The sequence below is a fragment of the Haliotis cracherodii genome, unplaced genomic scaffold, assembly GCF_022045235.1.
Source record: "Haliotis cracherodii isolate W230 unplaced genomic scaffold, xgHalCrac1.p SCAF_23, whole genome shotgun sequence".
NCBI lineage: Eukaryota > Metazoa > Mollusca > Gastropoda > Lepetellida > Haliotidae > Haliotis > Haliotis cracherodii.
The window spans coordinates 12,363,329-12,384,660 of record NW_027266279.1 but is presented as its reverse complement, the minus strand read 5'-3'; the positions used below and the strand labels follow the sequence as shown (position 1 = coordinate 12,384,660).

Below are 21,332 nucleotides of genomic sequence, written 5' to 3'. Positions count from 1 at the left end.
CATATTTTTGGAGGCATATATGGATATTTTTGTATAATAAATGCCATCTTCCTTTTGTTTAGTACGTAAATGTATTTGAATCGTTATTGTTTCCTTTTGTTTCTGATGTGAATTATACTGCGTACGCACATCTACATCACAACGAAAAGTTCTTCATAGCCGAAAGAAGTTGATGCAGATGACGGATTTCAAACAGTAAAATGTAAAGAAATTACACAATATTACTGGTAACACCGACATGAACATGTGACAAACAAGCAACCTCTCTAGTCTTCAACCACAACGTATTCCGAAGATCCCGAGGAACCAGATGACCCAGAGGAAGATCCCGAAGATCCTGATTCCGAGCTGTAGCTGCCGCTGCTGCCACTACTGCCACTACTACCACTGCTGCCACTTGAATAGCTGCTTCCACTGCTGCCGCTGTCGCTGGAATAGCTGCTTCCACTGCTGCCACTGTCGCCGGAATAACTGCTTCCACTGCTGCCGCTGCTGTATTCGCTGCTACCGCTGCTGCCGCTGCCGCTGCTGCTGCTGCTGTAAGTGCTATCACTGCTGCTGCTACTGCTGCTGCTGCCGCTGCTACCACTGCCACTACTACCGCTACTTTCACTGCTTCCGCTACTACCACTGCTTCCGCTGCTGCCACTACTGCCACTACTGTGGTGATGATGATGGTGATGGTGATGATGATGTTCATGTCCGTGGCTGTGGCCGTGGCCGTGATGGTGGTGTCCGTGATGGTGGTGACCATGGTGATGGTGTCCGTGATGGTGTCCGTGGTGATGGTGTCCGTGGTGATGATGGTGCCCGTGGTGGTGATGACCATGACCATGACGATGGCGATGATGATGATGTCCATGATGTTTGTGATGTCGCATATGATGATGATGATGATGTTTGTGATGTCGCATATGATGGTGGTGATGATGATGCGCGTACGAAACGGCACATATCACTGCAAAGAAAACAAATCGTTATCAACAAAATATATAAGTACAAATTAAATGAATTTTAATTATTGACAATTATTGAGTGATTCCAGCACTATAGTTTAACACCTATAAAATCAAAATATGAAAAACATTTGACCAAATCGAAATTCCATTAGATCTAATATTCTCGTATCTATATATTCCCTTATTATCTCAAATGATTTGAATTATCGGTATCATAGTTTATTATGTTCATTCTCAGATCATTTACGCCGGTGCGCACTGAAGATAATTTATTGAAATATGTACAGTATTAAAAATACCAATACAAAATTACAACTATGTGAACAAATGAATTAATGCTGAACATTTTATTACGAACGAAAACCAAAAAAATAATATAAACAAGTTACATATACATTATTTCCAATTTCTTAACTCCAAGGCCAAAGAAAGTATACACTAAATTAGACTGAACCATACAAACTACTTACCTTATCACTACGTTTACTGGGTTGAAAAAGGTCGCCAAACACAACTATGATACCAGTATCAAATACATCATCATCGAATAACCATTTCTTGTTTGTTCCATTGTAGCCACCATCATATATGTATGTATAAAAATAAAAACGACAAAATACTTTCCATATTCATAAGTATTCTCTCCTGAGTCGATTGTACGATTCCGACCAATCATGTGTTTATGAATCACTATCAAATAGTGATGATACCAGGTGTTCGCAAAAATGTGAAAATACTTTCTTTTGTCCGGCAGTTTATGTTTTTATACACACGTAATCACGATAACACAAAATACATACCGACAACCATAAAAACAACAACAGAAGCTTGATGCATGTTGATCTTTTGACCTTGTGTGTCAAAGAGATTAGAAGTGACAAACATCTTGCCTACACAATCTTTTATACGTTGTTACAGGGAAGCAATGCATGGGCGGATAATCTCGATAATTCATAACATACTTCATCTGATGAAACCGTTGAAAGGATTATATAACAGTAAAGGTGCTGAGATCACCACCACAAAGACAACAGGTAGGACCACCCACGTTGAGGTTATCAGGTGTGCTACACAGGTAACCTTGAACATTGCGTTTACAATAAAAACTCTTGTTGATAAAATATCACGTCTACAGCATTATTGAGGTCATATTCATAGTTGTGTGGTATTATTTATTATTTATTGTGTGGCATATTTACACGTTTTTTACTTCAGTTATTAAGAATATGACCCATTCATAATAGAATGTTATTATTATACTCTGAAAATAGAATATTTTTAGCGTATATTTACTCTAGCTTTTAATTTCCTGTATTTTGTATTGTGGTCGACACTTTAGCAGTATGTGTTTTTTTCCAAAAAGAACTGTAAGGTTTTCATGAATCTAATGTATTTATTAATTTTGTCATTTGAGACATACACATGATATGATATATTAATTTCATATTCGTTGCAAGCCTACTACATTTCCTTGTAATTCAGGAAAATTACCGCACATATATTTATTTTCTAAAGCTATTGACACCACCTCAACTTTGATATTGCTCAATCGTTATTGAAGATGACGCGATTCAAAGATGTACATTTCATTCCCCATGAGTGAGTGAGTGAGTGAGTATGGTTTTACGCCGCTTTTAGCAATATTCCAGCAATATCACGGCGGGGGACACCAGAAATGAAAAGATGGAGGTCTGTTCTTTGTAAGGAACAGGGGGCACGGGTGGCCCAGTCGTGGCGATTCGCTGTGCAGAGTTGCGTCCCTTGGACACGCCAGAAACCTATGATTGTGGGTTCGAATCCCGGTTCGCCCCAATTATGTTTCTAGGTTTGTCAGCACCATACCCGTGCTCGTGGGTTTCACCGAAGTGATAAATGTCTGAGACCTGCATCATTTCGGGCTTTCCTCCCACATTAAGCTGACACGCCGTGATATAACTGGAATACTGTTAAAAGCGGGGGTTAAATCCATCTCACTCACTATTGTAAGGAACACATTATATATTCAACAAACTTGACACTTTCATAATTTGTCTGCCTTGGTGCAGAGTATATCTTGCTCCCACCAGGCTATAAGCAGTCCTCCTATTGACCAATCAACTTCCCCTCTCATATCACTTGCATTTGCTTCAAACAATCTGGGACCGCCTCCGTGGTCTTGTGGTAGAGCGTCCGCCGGGAGAGCGGAAGGTCCGGGGTTCGATCCCCGGCCGCGTCATACCAAAAGATGTTAAAAGATGGTACTTGTTGTTACCCGGTCTGGTGCTCGGCATTAAGAGGCTAAAACAAGGACTGGTCGGCTCGGAGTCAGTATACTGTGTCTGAGTGGGGTATTCATGTTAAACTGCGGCATGCATATATGGTATCTTAGTGAGCTAGCACTATAAATCGGCATCAAACACACACACGTACATGCACGTCGCTATATAAGTGCAATAATCTTGGACGCGACGTTAAACCCCATTTCACCTCACCTTAACGATAAACAGGACTGAGCATTTGTACATCATAAAATATATGTACATGTTTATAGCCATGTGGGTCCAATATCCAATTATGACCTAGTGACACGCAATGAGAACAGTCGTTAGGTCAATAGTTTTTCACCTTCTCTTCAAGCAGTCTACGGGAGAGCAGTATCTTGCGGAGATAATTGCAATACACAACATCGAAACTGCAGGCAGTGCATTTTGTTGTTGCACAATTAGCACAGATTACTATCTTGTGTTCAGGACTGGTTAAGATAAAGGAAAACATTAAAGAAAGTTAAAAAATATATAAAAATAGTGTTGAGTAATTATGAGCAGTTACAAAGTAAAAATATAAATATGAGAAGGCTTTCTCTTCAGTCATAACCATCACAAACTCTGAGGGCAATTCTGGACAGCTTGAGCATTAACTATGAGACCAGTTACTATCATTCTCATTCTGATCGTGGGTGAGTATTTTTAGTTGTACATATTCTGGCGTATACACATACTAGGAAACATTGCGTTTTTAATATTGAAGCAGAAATTGTGATCACTTTATAGAAAGATATATTTTCAATGATTTAAAGGAGAATCAACTTGATCAATTTGTTCCTTTTTTTGACATTGTAATTAGTTCGATTTGTGAAAGGGAGACAGTATAACTTTATATTCAGATAAATCATTAATTTGTAAATTGGTATACCAAATAAAATTGAACTGGGAGACAATAAACTGGAGTTTGAAGGTCTTGAATCAACTTCACTGTGACTACAAATTAAATCGACCCTAAATCGAACTTAACACCTCCTTAAAGGTGAAGATATATCATATGTTGTCATAATTATGCTTATTTTATTATTATTATTATTATTATTATTATTATTGTTGTTGTTGTTGTTGTTGATGTTGTTGTTGTTATTATTATTATTATTATCATTATTATAACTGTGACATGTTAATGCTTCAGCGCGCTTTTATAAACAACGGGGGTTGTAAAGAACAAACACTTCAGGTTCGAGATATCGTGTGATTCGAGATACATTGTAACCGATATTTTGTTCAATTCTTTATTCTCAAAGTTCTCACACGTTTTCACAGCATACACCAACGACTGAGCCCAAATATCACGCGATATTATACATTTATGAAAAACTGGAATTCACAACCGGAAAAGCCACTGATCGTAGACTGATTGATAATTATGTTTTATGCCAGTTGAATACCATTACAAATATTTTGTATTGTTAATGAAGATATATATATATATATGTGCCATTATAACTTTCATACCACGTGAACATAGAGTATATCACATTGCTTTCTACTATTCTATTTCCTATAGTCATCGCCGCTATGGCGTTTGCTGACCATCACAGGAGACATCGTCGACGACAGGACCATCATCACCACCACCACCATCATCACCACCATCACCGCCGTCGTCGTCACCATAGCCGTCACAGCAGCAGTAGTAGCAGCAGCTCAAGTAGTGACGAGACTATCATCGTTCATCATCACCATTCTAAGCCATCTTCCTCACCATCTTCTGGCTCATCAGGTGGCTCCTCCGGCTGCTCCAGCTGTGGAGGCAGCTCCCAGTCCTCATCCTCATCCTCCGAGGACTACCCAATCCCAATCCCCGTCCCCATCAGTCAAGGAGGCAGCAGTGGAAGCAGCAGTGGAGGATCTTCTGATGCTGCTCTCCTGCAGGCTCTCATCAACGTTGGAAAGAAATAAGCTTTCTCAGTACAGGTAAGTAGCCCCATCAACGGAAAATGTAACATATTATGAAAAAACACAATCCCTTTCATGTAGAACTGGTAAAAACAGCAAAGCCTATTAATCAGCACTTTTCGTAATCCAGGTCGGAGACAAGCTGATTTTCGATCAGTTTGACAATGCATATTCCTTTGCGTCACATTGCGCTCATTGACACGCCTCGTCTCTCTCCATGTTTTCAGATGGCGATTTCATGGCTGAAGCGTTTTGCTTTATATGAAGCTAAGGGGATTGGGACGCCTTGGGTGATTGCAGTCTTATTTAATATTTATGTAATAAGAAAATAAAGTATCTTAAAGTGGTTTACGGTGCCTGTTGAGATTTGTGTGTGCACTTGTGAAAAAATCATTTGCATTTTAGCGCCACGAAGCAATCAAAATAGCTAAAGACTATCGCGAAAGTATAGTAGTAGTTGTATACCTATAGTATTGCGTTAGTCAGGGGAGCACCCCGTCTTCCCAGGCATGCACACTGCTCGGCTCGTTGCGACAAGGTGCCAAAGCTAAATGAGACCGCTACTTCATTTGTTAAATCTCATTCTAGAAGTGACGTTACAGTAATAGTGAGGTGAGGTGAAATGGAGTTTAACGTCGCGTCCAAGATTATTGCACTTATATAGCGACGTGCATGTACGTCTGTGTGTTTTAGTGGTTGCTTGTACTAGTCCGGACTGATGCCGATTAATAGTGCTAGCCCACTGAGATACCATGCCGCAGTTTAACATGAATACCCCACTCAGACACAGTATACTGACTCCGAGCCGACCAGTCCTTGTTTTAGCCCCTTTATGCCGAGCGCCAGACAGGGTAACAACAAGTACCATCTTTTAACGTCTTTTGGTATGACGCGGCCGGGGATCGAACCCTGGACCTTCCGGTCTCCGGGCGGACGCTCTAACATTAGACCACGGAGGCGGTCTACAGTAATAGTGACAGCTCTGAGTCAGTAATTTACCAGCTACATCAACGCGGAAATTAACGGATCGACCCTGGACCAGACAAATAATTCATTGATATTATAATCAACATGACAAGATGACACACAATACTAGTCACCGAGCCAGGCCACATGATACATTTAATCGCCCTTACGAAAAGAATGTAGGTTGCCAGGGACCAGGTCTAACCCGGAATCAACTGGTGGTTATATGAAATTAAACTGGACAACAAAAACATTCTCAGTAGATACCCTGTTACATCTCTTCAAATATGATGCGAGGACACGGGTGGCCCAGTCGTCTAAGGCGCCGCAATTCGCTGTGCAGAGCTGCTTCCCCACGATTGTGGGTTCGAATCCCGATTATGTTTCTAGGTTTGTCAGCACTATACCCGTGCTCGTGGGTTTCATCGAAGTGGTAAACGTCTGAGACCTGCGTCACTTCGGGCTTTCCTCTCACAATTAGCTGACACACCGTGATATAACTGGAATACTGTTAAGAGAGGCGTTAATCCCAACTCACTCACTCACTCACTCACTCACTCACTCACTCAAATATGATGCACTCTGTACAATATTCTGGGAATGGTTCTCAATGTACATACATCGAAACTGTCATCAGTATAGCGCAGTGAACATGTTAACTATTTATAGTTTAGATATCGATATATCGCTAACGGGGCATTGATAGATATGCAGGGGAACACGAATGTCATGGGATTAACTTTGCCCTCAGCCACAGTGTGGCCAGAATGGGTACCCATCAACCTGTGCTAGTCGTAACAAAAATGTATCGATGGACACGCTCGGTGATTTGGTTTCGGCGTGTCATTGACCCCAACGGCGTGGATCGTCGCTCATAATATCAATCACCCGTGTTCTTGGTGCCGAACGTCGTCATCAGGGTGGAACATTGCTGAGTGTGGCGTTAATTAACAAACAAACATGTCAACCAAAACAAGAGAACCCAGTGTGCAATTCACGACCATCATGCCAGAAAACTGAACGTTCTTAACACTGCATCATAACCTTTACACACAAAACATGTTTCCGTCGTGTGTTTGTTTGTTGTTTAACGCTGCACTCAGCAGTATTCCAGCTATATGACGGCGGTCTATAAATTATCGAGTCTGGACCAGACAATCCAGTGATTGACATCATGAGCATCGATCCACGCAATTGGGATCAATGACATGCATCAACCAAGTCAGCGAGTCTGACCATCCGATTCCGTTAGTCGCCTCTTACGACAAGCATAGTCGCCTCTTACGGCAAGCATAGTCGCCTCTTATATAGTTACGACAAGCCTAGTCGCCTCTTACGGCAAGCTGCTCTTTACTTACGATGTCAAGAAGTACATATTATTGTATCAATAAAAGAAGAAAAAGAAAGTTGAAAAGATTAATCTGATCTTTATATGACATAAGGTGTATGAGCGTATCCTGACACATATGTTATCGTGTCATTTTGGCGCAGAGATTAACAACAATGGACGCCAGGCCCATGGAAACGACCATACTAACCAAACAGCGATGTTTTCCCTGAGAGCGAGCAACATATGTATCATACGCGGAAGTACATGTAAATATATAACATCAACGCCAGAGAAGAACTATTCTCGATTATCCAACAAAACAGAATCTGATTCTATTGGGCGTAAAACTCAAATACCATTGGAAAATATATGAATGAATCACTGAACAACAAGATACCTTAAGTATATGCTTGATATACTTCCCACAAAATATCATCTTCCCGAGGCAAGAGAGTTACCTGACTTTAAAAGTCCAGTTTCCACCCTTGCCGAACTAGGTTGGAATTCCTGGGTTCGATCGTAGCGCCACCAGTGGCTATTATGAGTTATGTCCTTTCCTATTGACCAATCAGATTCAACCTCTCGTATCACTTGTATTTGCTTCAAACAAAACGGTGGCGCCAAGTCAAGACGATCTGATCGATAATCAAGATCTATATTGTGATAAAACGAGTCTTACATCGCGAAGTGCATCAAATCACATGAGCACCTTGATTAAAAACATGAAAAGATTTAGAAAATATCTGTTGACAACGAGTTAGCGGTGCACATGCTTTGCAAAGCCTGCAGTCGACCGAAATGTGCCTGACACTTTACGAACCGGATTTCGATTTCGGCGCGCGATTTTGATTGGACTATGCGTAGACTTCCAGCCAAAATGTAACTCCATAATACCATCCTAGTTCGGCAAGGGTGGAAACTGGACTTTTATAGTCAGAAAACTCACTTTCCTCAGGAAGATGACAAAATATAGGCATATAATATGTGTTTACAACCAGAGCATGCCTGTAAGTCTAACAACAAATTGACATAAATGCATCCAAATACCCCCAAAGTGGCAAATACGTTCAATGTACAATAAAATGTTTAAGGACACACAGCTGCCCTTGACGACACCATGCACAAATAAAGTATATTGTATATTTTACGGTCACTTCCTTCTATCCAAAATTACACACACGCTGACGTCAGCTGCGTGGTGTTCGGTCAAGGGTCACAATATACTGTTGTATGGACACCTCGCCGGAAGGACAGGACAATGTATTTCCTTTTAGCGATTCATATAATTTTCATCACTATTTTGTCTTTACTATGGCATCTCTTTCGGCAGATAATCGAGACTGATTATCCTCAAATAATTGATGTTTTTTTTATGTTTTTCAAGGACCATAATATTCCGCATCCCAATCGAGTGATGTGTATCGCCTTGAGCATGTGAGTGATTGAGTAATTTTGGTTTACACCGCTTTTAACAGTATTTGAAAACAAAACAGTTGGGGATCTTGGGAATCATCAGACGTATCTTCTGAGTGTGAGTGAGTGAGTTTGGTTTAACGCCGCTTTTAACATTATTCCAGTTATATCACGGCGTGTCAGCTCAATGTGGGAGAAAAGCCCGAAGTGATGCAGGTCTAAGACGTTTACCACTTCGGTGAAACCCACGAGCACGGGTATGGTGCTGACAAACCTAGAAACATAATTGGGGCGTACCGGGATTCGAACCCACAATCATAGGTTTCTGGCGTGCCCAAGGGCTGCAACTCTGCACAGCGGCGCCTCAGACGACTGGGCCACCCTTGCCCCCGGGAATCATCAGACGTATCTTCTGATCAATATGGTATTGGCAAATGTTAATGCTATGATCGCATCTGCTTTGGGGGTAGGCGATTAGATCTAATTTGTTCCAATGGTCTGTGTGATGAGATGGTGGTGCAAGGTCGTCGTAAAAGAGGTCGGGGGGTCAAATCCAAAATATGCATTTTGCAGCCACAGGAACTCGATGATAGCGTGTATAGCCTAATATATTCATATTGAAAAAAATCACACCCCTCCATATGCGAATATATTATGCTATACACGCTATGATCGAGTTCCTGTGTTTGCAGCCAACGTCATTGAATCGGGTAAAATCACCTCAGTTGGCCATTCTTCGAGGCATGCTTCTGATGAGTCGACCACTGTCAGCTTGACTCATGTTGTTCTACTCATCAATGGGAGAACCAGCTAATTCATTGAGAGTAGTGGGTGGATTTTGACGTTGACGTTTACGTCTGTCAATGACGCCCCAGACGTTTTCAATGGGGGATACATGTTGGAAAATGGTTGGACAAAATTATTACGTACACGAATTCGATACATGGTTAAAAGAACTAAAAAATCCGGAGGTTGATCTCAGTGATTTTTATTACAGCTCATGATTTATCATTTTATACATATTTAGCAGTCTGTATTTTATAGAAAATCTGATTATCTGTGGTTTACAGCGATGAATCTAACAGATCCAGTGAGACCAGCTCCACCCGATTAACAGCGAACCCTCAACCGAAAGGTGAAAAGAATCTGAAATAAGATAACAAGATCCGTTTCTGATCACATAATTCATGGCTAAACACTTATTGAATATAGGCTCAACATACAGTGAGTGATTTCTGAACAGTATTGAAGTTATATCACTGTGTCAACTTAATGTTGGAGGAAAGCCCGAATTGATGCATGTCCACTTTGGTTAAACCAACAAATAAGTAATGGTGCAGACAAACCAATAATGGTTATCAGGGAGAATATGGGATTCGAACCGACGATCATAGGATTCTAGCATGCGACCTACAAATGAATCAGATTCTAAATATCTAACCTAACAACACTGATGCTTAATTCAAGCAGATTACATTTGCTCCAATATATTTTATATTGCCCTTGGACGAACGAACCAACGGATTGTGGTGATGATTATTTTACTTGTGGTCAGATGGCAACTGAGAGTTTTACCTCAATCTATGGCCATCCTTCTGTGAACATTCAGTTTTATTATATATTTTTTGTTTTTACTTTAATCTGTTTGGACATCTCATATCCTTACAAAATGTCATAAAAAAATGAAAGAGTAGCCTTATAAGAGTACTAAAACTACTTACTGAGAAAGCTTATTTCTTTCCAGCGTTGATGAGAGCCTGCAGGAGAGCAGCATCAGAAGATCCTCCACTGCTGCTACCACTGCTGCCTCCGTGACTGTAGGGGACGGGGATTGGGATGGGGTAGTCCTCGGAGGACGAGGACGAGGATTTGGAGCTGCCTCCACAGCTGGAGCAGCCGGAGGACCCGCCGGATGAGCCAGAGGAGGACGACGGAGAGGAGTGGTGGTGGTGGACGATGACGGTCTCGTGACTGCTGGAGCTGCTACTGCTGCTGTGACTGTGGCTGTGGTGACGGTGACGGTGATGTCTATGATGATGATGGTGGTGGTGATGATGATGGTGGTGGCGATGGTGACGGTGATGTCTGTGATGACGGTGATGGTGGTGATGATGACGGTGATGACGATGACGACGGTGGTGGTGATGGGCGTAGGCCAGAGCGGCTATCACTGGATAAGAAAAAACATTCACATTTAATGACCAGTTATAACAGAAAAAACAATTTCAGTTAGTTGATGTGAATACAAGGTTTATGCTGTATCTCCTTACTGGCGCTCGGCATCAAGGGGCTAAAACAAGGACTGGTCGGCTCGGAGTCAGTATACTGTGTCTGAGTTTGGTATTCATGCTAAACTGCGGCATGGTATCTCAGTGAGCTAGCACGATAAATCGGCATCAGTCCGGACTAGTACAAGCAGCCACACAAACACACACACGTACATGCACGTCGCTATATAAGTGCAATAATCTTGGACGCGACTTTCAACCCCATTTCATCCCACCTCACCTAATTCAAATCAAACATTTTTTCCAATCTCATCCCGTGTCAGAAAGGAATCTATTTTTGAAAATGTTTGTACGGCATGGAAATTATTCGACGATCTTGTAATCATATATGTCTGGTCAAGGGGTAATAACTGTATAGTTTTACATGTTATATTTAGAACGTCCCTCGCTTAAGGGAAACGTACTTTCCATGCTGGTTCCGTATGGAATGGAATCAATTCGTGAAACTCTTTATACAGCATGGGCATACTTCGACAGCTTATTAAACGATGATATATAAATTATAGGTACAAATAACACCATGCGTAGTACAGCCAAATCAACTATATCCTCATACATATCGTGTTCATAATCAGCCAGTGGATAACCTGTTCTGGTAACAAACTAGTATATTCTCTCACATGATAACTCATTATATAAAGATAGTTTCCGAACTGTATACTCACCCACTAGAATAATCAAGATCAATGTCAGATTCTTCATGTTAGCTGTCCGATGTTCAAGCACAGAGAAGGTTGTGTGAATGATGCTTCAGTGTGGCACTGTCGTATTTTTATATCTATTTTTTTTGTAAGGTGAAGCATTATGTTGCATTTTTTTAAAGTATCAATTCGTAGCAATAGCACTAAGTGACGAACTTATGAAACGGCAATTATCAACAGCACACCACCGTCACTGCATGCATGGAGGCTTACGCAGCCAGATCCCAGCGTGGGTTTTATTGCGCCAGTTGTGTCAGTCTATTATTTCCTTGCATGGTTCGGTTAATATTAGTATCAGAGCAACACATAATCTTATGTGTTGACAATGAAGGAATATGTATAATCTGGAGATTTAAGTGTGTCATGATGAAAATACTCGGTCTGTCACATTCGTGATGAAAATACCTCGTCTATCACATTCATAATGAAAATACCCGGTCTATCACAGTCATGATGAAAACTTGGCCTATTACATTCATGATGAAAACTCGGTCTATCACATTCATGATGAAAACTCGGTCTATCACATTCATGATGAAAACTCGGTCTGTCACATTCATGATGAAAGTACTCGGTCTATCACATTCATGATGAAAACTCGGTCTATCACTTTCATGATGAAAACTCGGTCTATCACATTCATGATGAAAGTACTCGGTCTTTCACATTCATGATGAAAACTCGGTCTATCATATCATGATGAAAACTCGGTCTATCACATTCATGATGAAAGTACTCGGTCTATCACATTCATGATGAAAATACTTCGTCAATCACATAACGTGTCCTCACGCAGTGATCCATTCATATCATTTGCCTTTTACGCCCAATGGAATCTGACCAATTGATCTCGAGACCTTGCATTTCTCAGCGTTTGGGTTAGCTAGCCTATCCGACTGACTCAACACTACCACACAAATGCGTGTTCTTGAAATTCCCTTTTGTTAAGTCAGCTACAGTCAGCAACAACGTCCTGTATATATTTTCAGACATTGATGGAGAATCCATCTAAATATCTACCCCAACGACACAGGACCCTACATATGGGCGCCAATATTCCAGTATTTCCAGCAATGTGGGTTGCTTTGTATCAGAAACATCCATGTGCAGTTGAAGGGACATGACATCACGTCTTCTGTAAGACGCCGCAATTCACAGATTTGAGTTCCTGGGACGTGCCAGAAATATAAGATCGTGGGTTTGAGTCCTAAATTCGCCATGTTTATGTTCCTAGGTTGAATGAAAAACGACAACAAATATGTCCACATTCATAAGAAATCTCTGCTAAAAGCCGTGTCGACCCGTGAAGATCCGGGGTAGAATAGGTCTTCAGCAACCCATGCTTGTCGTAAAAGGCGACTATGCTTGTCGTAAAAGGCAACTAACGGGATCGGGTGGTCAGGCTCGCTCACTTGGTTGATGCATGTCATCGTATCCAAATTGCGTGGATCGATGCTCATGATGTCAATCACTGGATTGTCTGGTCCAGACTCGATTATTTACAGACAGCCGTCATATAGCTGGAATATTGCTGAGTGGGGCGTTAAACAACAAACCAACCAACCATCCGACTACGTCATAAGCCTGTGTTAATCACTATAAAATAGTGACCATAGCAGGTGTTCGTGAGTGTATCCTGCCCTACCGGTTGCACCACTCACAAACACATACACGTACAAAGACAAGTCAAGCGTTCGCCTGAGTGAGTGAGTTTGGTTCTACTCCGCTTTTAGCAATATTCCAGCAATATCACGGCGGGGGACACCAGAAATGGGCTTCACACATTGTACCCATGTTGGGATTCGAACCCGGGTCTTCGGAGTGACGAGCAAACGCTTTAACCACAAGGCCATCCGACCGCCCCCGTTCGCCTGAACAAACACGGGGACACAAAAGGTACATGTCAAAATACGGATGGCATCGAACATAATTTTTGTCAGTGATGCGTCGAATTTGGAAATGCCCTCATCATGTTTTTTCTAAGATCTTGAATGTTATAATCTTGATCAAACAACTTTTGATCAAGAGCCGCTCTTTCAAATCTTCGCAGAATCGAAAGAGCATGTTCGACGATTGTCAAACAAATACACATGTCATGCTCGTGAGGTTCACCAAGTGTTAGACGTCTACGGGGGCGGTCGGGTAGCCTACTGGTTAAAGCGTTCGCTCGTCACGCCGAAGACCCGGGTTCGATTCCCGACATGGGTACAATGTGTGAAGCCAGTTTCTGGTGTCCCCCACCGTGATATTGCTGGAATATTGCTAAAAGCGGTGTAAAACCACACTCTCTCATTCACTAGACGTCGACTAGATCTGCATCTTCCAGGCTTTCTTCCCACATCAAGAAGATGACACGGCGTGATATATGTCGAATTGTCGCGGATCAAGTACCCTTTTCCTACACGTTTTAAATTGGGCGACATTGCGACATATTTTGACCGTGAAAAATGTTGCATTATCAAATTGTCAACTTTGGGAATAAAAAAAACCTATCATTTAAAAGTGGACAATGCGTAAATGGATTACATGTCGCATTGTCACGATGTGGCACTTTTGGTTAATCTTGACACTGTTTGTTTTGTAAGGGCGACAACGCGACAATACTGCTCGGATTTCGGTTCTGCTAAGAATGACGCAAGTTTGATAAATCCCGACCAAAGCACCTTAAAAAAGAAATAGTTAGTTTGTTTTTGGCTTTTGAATATTTGTCAGTTTTTTAGTTTGAATCAATGATAATACAGACGCAACGTCACGAGTGAACGCCCGAAAGGTTGACTTCATTCGCGTTATGTTTAACTGCTAAAATAAAAAGGAAGAGCTATGGAAGCTGAACAACGATGTCGAGCCAGGAAATGGCCGACTATATAATTATTAATGGTATTCATGAGGCAAATATGGAACACCAGCATCAACAGAGAGTTGGGGACCCATTACTGACTATGTGCTACCCTCTTTGCCCCCTTCACTGGCGTCATGACGTTGACGTGAACTATGACGTTTGTCAGTGCGAATGTTGAGCAATTGCGATGCTCCCGTTCAGGGTCCAACTTAAGAAATGTAATCTTTTTAATCAATATCTTAAACCATCCGCTCTCCGGGAAGACGTTCTAGCCATTAGAGGTGAGGTGAGGTGAGGTGAAATGGGGTTTAACGTCGCGTCCAAGATTATTTCACTTTTATAGCGACGTGCATGCACGTGTGTGTGTGTGTGTGTGTGTGTGTGTGTGTACCATCTTTAAACTTCTTTTCGTATGACGCGACCGGGAATCGAACCCCGGACCTTCCGCTCTCTCCGATTCTGATGGATGAACGCTCTACCACTAGACCACGGAGGCTGTCTCTAGTGATTAGACCTCGCAGGCGATCTGTTATGTATTTGGACCTATGGAAATGAGCACTGTCTCACTTTGTTGTACATGTTTTGCTTTCGTACATAACGATACAAGTTAGCGATAGAGTATTTAATCGACTATGGCATTTGTCAGTGCAAATGTTACGCATTCGTGATGATCCCGTGCATTGTCGAACTAAAAGATCATGTAATTTTCTCAATCAATATTTGAAAAATATTTCACAGTTATTTTGTATTGGTCGCAACAACTGTTGTCTGTGAGTATATTTGTTATAGGCAGCTTAACATTGATACCCACTCAGTCACCGACCAGTCCTTGTTGTATCACCTTAATGCCAAACGCCAGGCAGCCCAACAACAATTACCACATTTTAACTTTTTTGGGGGTATGGCGCGGCCTTGGATCAAACAACTGACCTTTCGCTCTCCGGGCAGACGTTTCATCCATTTGACCACGTAGGCGGTCTGTTCTGTATTTGGATCAGGAATTAAGATAATGAGCATATATATATGTACCTCTAAGAACAACAGGGGCGGTCGGGTAGCCTAGTGGTTAAAGTGTTGGCTCGTCACGCCGAAGACCCGGGTTCGATTCCCGACATGGGTACAATGTGTGAAGCCCATTTCTGGTGTCCCCCGCCGTGATATTGCTGGAATATTGCTGAAAGCGGCGTAAAACCACTCACTCACTCACTCATAGCATTTATTCACCTGATGAAGGAGTAAGTATATTCTCCGAAACGTTGTGCTCATCATAATAAAGAAGCTAACATTCATAAATTATCTTTCACATGTGTATCACTTCTAAATGCCTTTCAATGACTTGACCATATAGATATTGTTACATAACTATCAGAGGTTCGGGTCAATTTGTCAGTCGACTGTGCTTTCAGCAGCGATTTTCTATGAATATAGAAAGGGTTTTTTTTTCTTTTATTTAGTACATATCAGTACTAAAGTCTTGTTTTTCAGTATATAATGTATTACATCACTCTGTCGGGCCTGCGCACAATATGATTCTAAAATAGGTTTAAACCAAGCAATTTGTAACACAGAAATGGGAGAATATGTAATTGACGACAACATGTCTTTTCATGCTCGTTGTGGATATTAATATATTGTATTAAAATATCATGGATGATTTCATTGGATGTATTTTTAGAATAAGATCTTCTTAAATTAAAGAGATGGAGCTGATAGTTTCTGCGCTGACGGGTTAGTCATCATGGATGTGAAATTCGCGTCGTTTGTAAGCCGTTTGTATGGGTTTAACCTCATGTAAAAACTATTTCAAGGTGATGTGAGTCAAGATTTTGTACCAGTAGTGGCTTTAAAGTTTATCCCTATGTTCTCTTCTAGGTTCTGGCAAGTTACAGCATTTTTCCAATGATATTCTACCTTAACGGGTGCGACCAAAACGGCAGGGATTTCACCAATATGCTTCCTACGTCGAGCGCCGCCATCGTCATTTTTTAATGGTCCGTTGGTTGAAAATGCAAGATTAACGATGTGCAATCTACGATGTTCACCTAGAGTGCAACCTACGATGTTCACCTAGAGTGCAACCGACGATGTTCACCTAGAGTGCAACCTACGAGAGTATCCGTTGGGGATAACGTGTATGTCCATCGTCATCATTATCACTGTGTTCATTGTCGCTAGCAATGTTCATGTTATAGGTTATTACTGGAATCTTAAATATGACCATGATCCCCTGTGCATTATGCCTGCCAGGTAGCGGGTATTAGATTACCATTCTTTGGAATGAAAACATGTTGAGAAAATTCTTGTTAAGCTTCATTCCTGAAACTGAAGAAATCTACTCTTGCCAAAATATCCCAGAACTACTTTGGAGCTTCAGAATATTTATGTTTCAGGGTATGTATAAGATACTGGGTGTATATGTTTATGGCCACTATTAAAACCACATCAAGTTGTTTTCACAACACAGTCCAACACCACGCAATGATGTGCGTGAGGCTGCGCGTTTGCTATGGAAGTGGTTAAACGTTGTTGGATTTCCCAAATGTTGGTTGGCTGGTTTGTTGTTTAACGCCGCACTCAGCAATATTCCAGCTATATGACGGCGGTCTGTAAATAATCGAGTCTTGACCAGTGGAGTCTGGATTGTCTATCCAGTGATTAATAACATGAGCATCGATCCACGCAATTGGGATCGATGACATGTATCAACCAAGTCAGCGAGCCTGACCGCCCGATCCCGTTAGTCGCCTTTTACGACAAGCATAGTCGTCTTTTACGGCAAGCATGGGTTTGCTGAAGACCTATTCTACCCCGGATCTTCACGGGTCATTTCACAAATGTACTTAATAAGTGACGCCTTGTGTGATATAGCTGGGATGTTGATCAAAGCGACGTAAATCCCTACTCACTCACTCACCCATTCACTCACTTCCGATCAAATGTTTACAATCCGTCGTATAAAATGCAAAAACTATAAATGGATAATTAAGTCTAAAAACACAGAAACAGATTTTTGTTACTTTTATTACAATTTTATCAGTCATTGTTTTACACATCACCAATCTGTATTTTATAAAGAAAATATTTATGGTAATAAATCCAATAAAACCAATGAGACCAGCTCCACCCAGACAAACAAACCCTGAACCGAAAAAGAATTAATCTGAAAAAAAAGAAAAAAAGACCTTTAGAGTTGGTCATTTATAGTTAAGCACACATGTCATGCATCTGAATCAATCCCTTGACTATCAAAGAAAACAATATATATATATATGTCAGAACTGACCATTATTTGTGATCAGTTGTGGAGAAGTCACGAGTATGACAATACACGTTCACCAAATCCACAACTGTCTTCAAGTTGGTCTTCTATCTGGATTCTTTTATAGCATTCAGGCCATATCCAGTCAAACTTTACTCTATCCATATGAGAGATCGTTTGTAATTACATATTATAAACGTTAACCTGTTGTCACAAGAAGGGCTACTTAACATTCGATAGACCATATGTCGGATTTCGAGTAAGAAGGAAACCAAGCTTGGTCAGTTCAAAATTGTCCACTTGACGTTATATCGCTATCACAAAACTACTTACTGAGAAAGCTTTATTTCTTTCCAGCGTTGATGAGAGCCTGCAGGAGAGCAGCATCAGAAGACCCTCCACTGCTGCTTCCACTGCTGCCTCCATGACTGTAGGGGACGGGGATTGGGATTGGGTAGTCTTCGGAGGACGAGGACGAGGACTGGGAGCTGCCTCCACAACTGGAGCAGCCGGAGGACCCGCCGGATGAACCGGAGGAGGACGACGGAGAGGAGTGGTGGTGGTGGACGATGACGGTCTCGTGACTGCTGGAGCTGCTACTGCTGCTGTGACTGTGGCTGTGGTGACGGTGACGGTGATGTCTATGATGATGGTGGTGGTGATGATGATGATGGTGGTGGCGATGGTGACGGTGATGTCTGTGATGACGGTGATGGTGGTGATGATGACGGTGATGACGATGACGACGGTGGTGGTGATGGGCGTAAGCCAGAGCGGCTACCACTGGATAACAAAGGGAAACAGACGTGGCGTTTAGTTGCCAGTTGAGACCACGAATGGTCAATTATTCATTTATTCTCAACCCCTCATATAAATAAACAACTTTACAATAGTATAGGTTTCCCATGTAGTTCAATATAAACAAAGGAATCCATTTAATTAACAATAATAATGAACTCATTCATACACATAAATTTACTTAATATGCTTTTACTTAATCACATATTTAAGTCAAAGGGAACCGGTTATATATATTGTAGCCAAGTGTAAAATAAGTATCCTTGCATCACGGACTTCTAGTGTATAATCTTATAAATGTTTAGTTGACAATGCCAATAAATTATCATAAGTGAGTGAGTTAGTGCGTATGGGATTACGCTGCTTTTAGCAATATTCCAGCAATATCACGACGGGGACACCAGAAATTGGCTTCACACATTGTACCTATATTGGGAATCGAACCCGGGTTTTCGGCGTGAGTAGCGAACGCTTTAACACTAGGCTACCCGACCGCCCTAAAGTATCATGAACAAACAACTGCGACATACAATTCCAGGTATGTCGTTTATACTCACCCACTAAAATAATCAGGATCAGGGTCAAATTCTTCATGCTGGATAGAACAGAGCTGAGGAGCGAATGTTTCTTCAGTAAATTATGGTCGTTCTTATATAGTCGTGTTTATTTTTAAAGTTAAGCATTATGCAGCATTTTTTATAACGCTTTATTATTGCTTTAACAGTGATGAAATGATGCGAAACTGCAACAACCACCGCCACACCGCCATCACACCACCGTCACACCACCTTCACAGCAGGCATTGAGGATTACACAGCCAGAGCTTCAGCCTGGTTGAATTATAACACCAATCATATCATATTTTTACCTTTTACTTGTGTGAAGCGTGCGCTTATTTGAACAATACGTCATGGTATGTAGATCAGGCTGTGTAGGTTGCCCTTATACGGAGTTTTACGGAGTCATGATGAAAATACTATGACTTGGTCTACCTCACTGGCATATCTGCCACAGCTTCTTCCGCATGTTGTTCAGTGTGCGGTACTGGCTGGAACGTAGTCCTTGTATGTCTTCAAACTTAGTCTAATAGCTCATTGGGAAGAGGTGAGGTGAGGTTAAATGGGGTTTAACGTCGCGTCCAAGATTATTGCACTTATATAGCGACGTGCATGTACGTGTGTGTTTGTGTGGCTGCTTGTACTAGTCCAGACTGATGCCGATTTATAGTGCTAGCTCACTGAGATACCATGCCGCAGTGTAACATGAATACCCCTCTCAGACACAGTATACTAACTCCGAGCCGACCAGTCCTTGTTTTAGCCCCTTAATGCCGAGCGCCAGCCAGGGTAACAACAAGTACCATTTTTAACGTCTTTTGGTATGACGCGGCCGGGGATCGTACCCCGGACCTTCCGCTCTCCGGGCGGACGCTCTACCACTAGACCACGGAGGCGGTCTCATTGGGAAGAGGACTCTGATGGAGATATACGCATTGGACATTGTGCAGGTTAAAATAGAAGATGTTATTCTGTGTATCAACTTATCTGCAGACCAACTCGTCCAAAACTTATTTGGATCCTTGGTGTCTATTGAGTATGTCCAGCGAAGGGAATGTTTGTGCCTATACACTGCTCAAACGAAGTTAAAAAAGATAAGATTTTTCATATTACTATGGTTCATGTGTCATACCATGAAGGATGAACTATAGTAATTTCAAAGAATTAGGTGTTCGTTAATTCCATTTGTGTTGTATATTTCCTGATCACGTCTTTTGGTCCCCGACGTTCCTCTGTATCTTACAACTGACGAATCCCTGTCAATTTATTTTACAGCGTGCGATCTTGCAAATAAAGGTAAAATTGTTATATTAGTTAGTGTAGAATACTCGCCTGCGGGAAAGTTTAAAGATGAATATATTAGCATATGATGTGTTCTAAATAGGGGCAAACGAGTAGTTCAGTCATTGGTATATCCAGAACAATGTGTTCTATAAACATGATCTAAATAGGGGCAAACGAGTAGTTCAGTCATTGGTATATCCAGAACACTGTGTTCTATATACACTGTCTAAATAGGGGCAAACGAGTAGTTCAGCCCTTGGTATATCCAGAACAATGTGTTAGATATACACAATCTAAATAGGGGCCAACGAGGAGTGAAAGGTAAAGCAAGGTATAGATTCTCCAAGAATTTGTTTCAAGCAAGTTAAACTAAATATGGCACCAGCCTGGAAAATAGCACAAAGGTTATTTTTGTCCAAAAATCAAATATGGAAGCCAAAATAACGCCATAAGAAATGATATTCTACTTGTAGAGAAGAGCACATTGTCATACATTTAGGGATGTTTGGTCAGGGTGCCCGTCGTCCAGGGCGCCGCAATTCTCTTCCACCGTTTCTTCTCACTCACATCACTTCCTGATTCAGTTAGCCAACCCTCTCTTCATCCCTGTTTTTATGTACACGATCGTTATATCGAGACAAACACACTGTGGCTGCGGCAGTTACTCTTAAGTCTTCACATGTATAAGGAATACTAGATATATGCACTGAAATGCCTTGTAGTAGATTGTACAGCC

At 41.4% G+C, this 21,332-nt stretch overlaps 4 protein-coding genes across 4 annotated transcripts; 1 reads left to right on the top strand and 3 right to left on the bottom strand.

Annotated features, from left to right (window-relative positions):
* Window positions 1-211: 211 nt before the first annotated feature.
* Window positions 212-862, bottom strand: LOC139471996 (antifreeze protein Maxi-like). Its single transcript, XM_071254503.1, has one exon. It carries the CDS (start codon window positions 860-862, stop codon window positions 212-214), a length of 651 nt encoding a protein of 216 aa, XP_071110604.1.
* A 2,995-nt stretch (window positions 863-3,857) lies between these two features.
* Window positions 3,858-5,164, top strand: LOC139471879 (polycomb group protein Pc-like). The gene is made up of 2 exons (XM_071254392.1): window positions 3,858-3,894; window positions 4,770-5,164. Exons 1-2 carry the CDS (start codon window positions 3,858-3,860, stop codon window positions 5,162-5,164), a joined length of 432 nt encoding a protein of 143 aa, XP_071110493.1.
* Window positions 5,165-10,600: 5,436 nt separating this feature from the next.
* Window positions 10,601-11,860, bottom strand: LOC139471878 (dual specificity tyrosine-phosphorylation-regulated kinase 1A-like). The gene is made up of 2 exons (XM_071254391.1): window positions 11,824-11,860; window positions 10,601-11,040 (listed from the first exon to the last, which is right to left on the bottom strand). Exons 1-2 carry the CDS (start codon window positions 11,858-11,860, stop codon window positions 10,601-10,603), a joined length of 477 nt encoding a protein of 158 aa, XP_071110492.1.
* Window positions 11,861-18,300: 6,440 nt separating this feature from the next.
* On the bottom strand, window positions 18,301-19,349 carry LOC139471880 (dual specificity tyrosine-phosphorylation-regulated kinase 1A-like). Its single transcript, XM_071254393.1, has 2 exons — window positions 19,313-19,349; window positions 18,301-18,740 (listed from the first exon to the last, which is right to left on the bottom strand). The coding sequence occupies exons 1-2, from the start codon at window positions 19,347-19,349 to the stop codon at window positions 18,301-18,303; spliced, it is 477 nt and encodes a 158-aa protein (XP_071110494.1).
* Window positions 19,350-21,332: the final 1,983 nt, after the last annotated feature.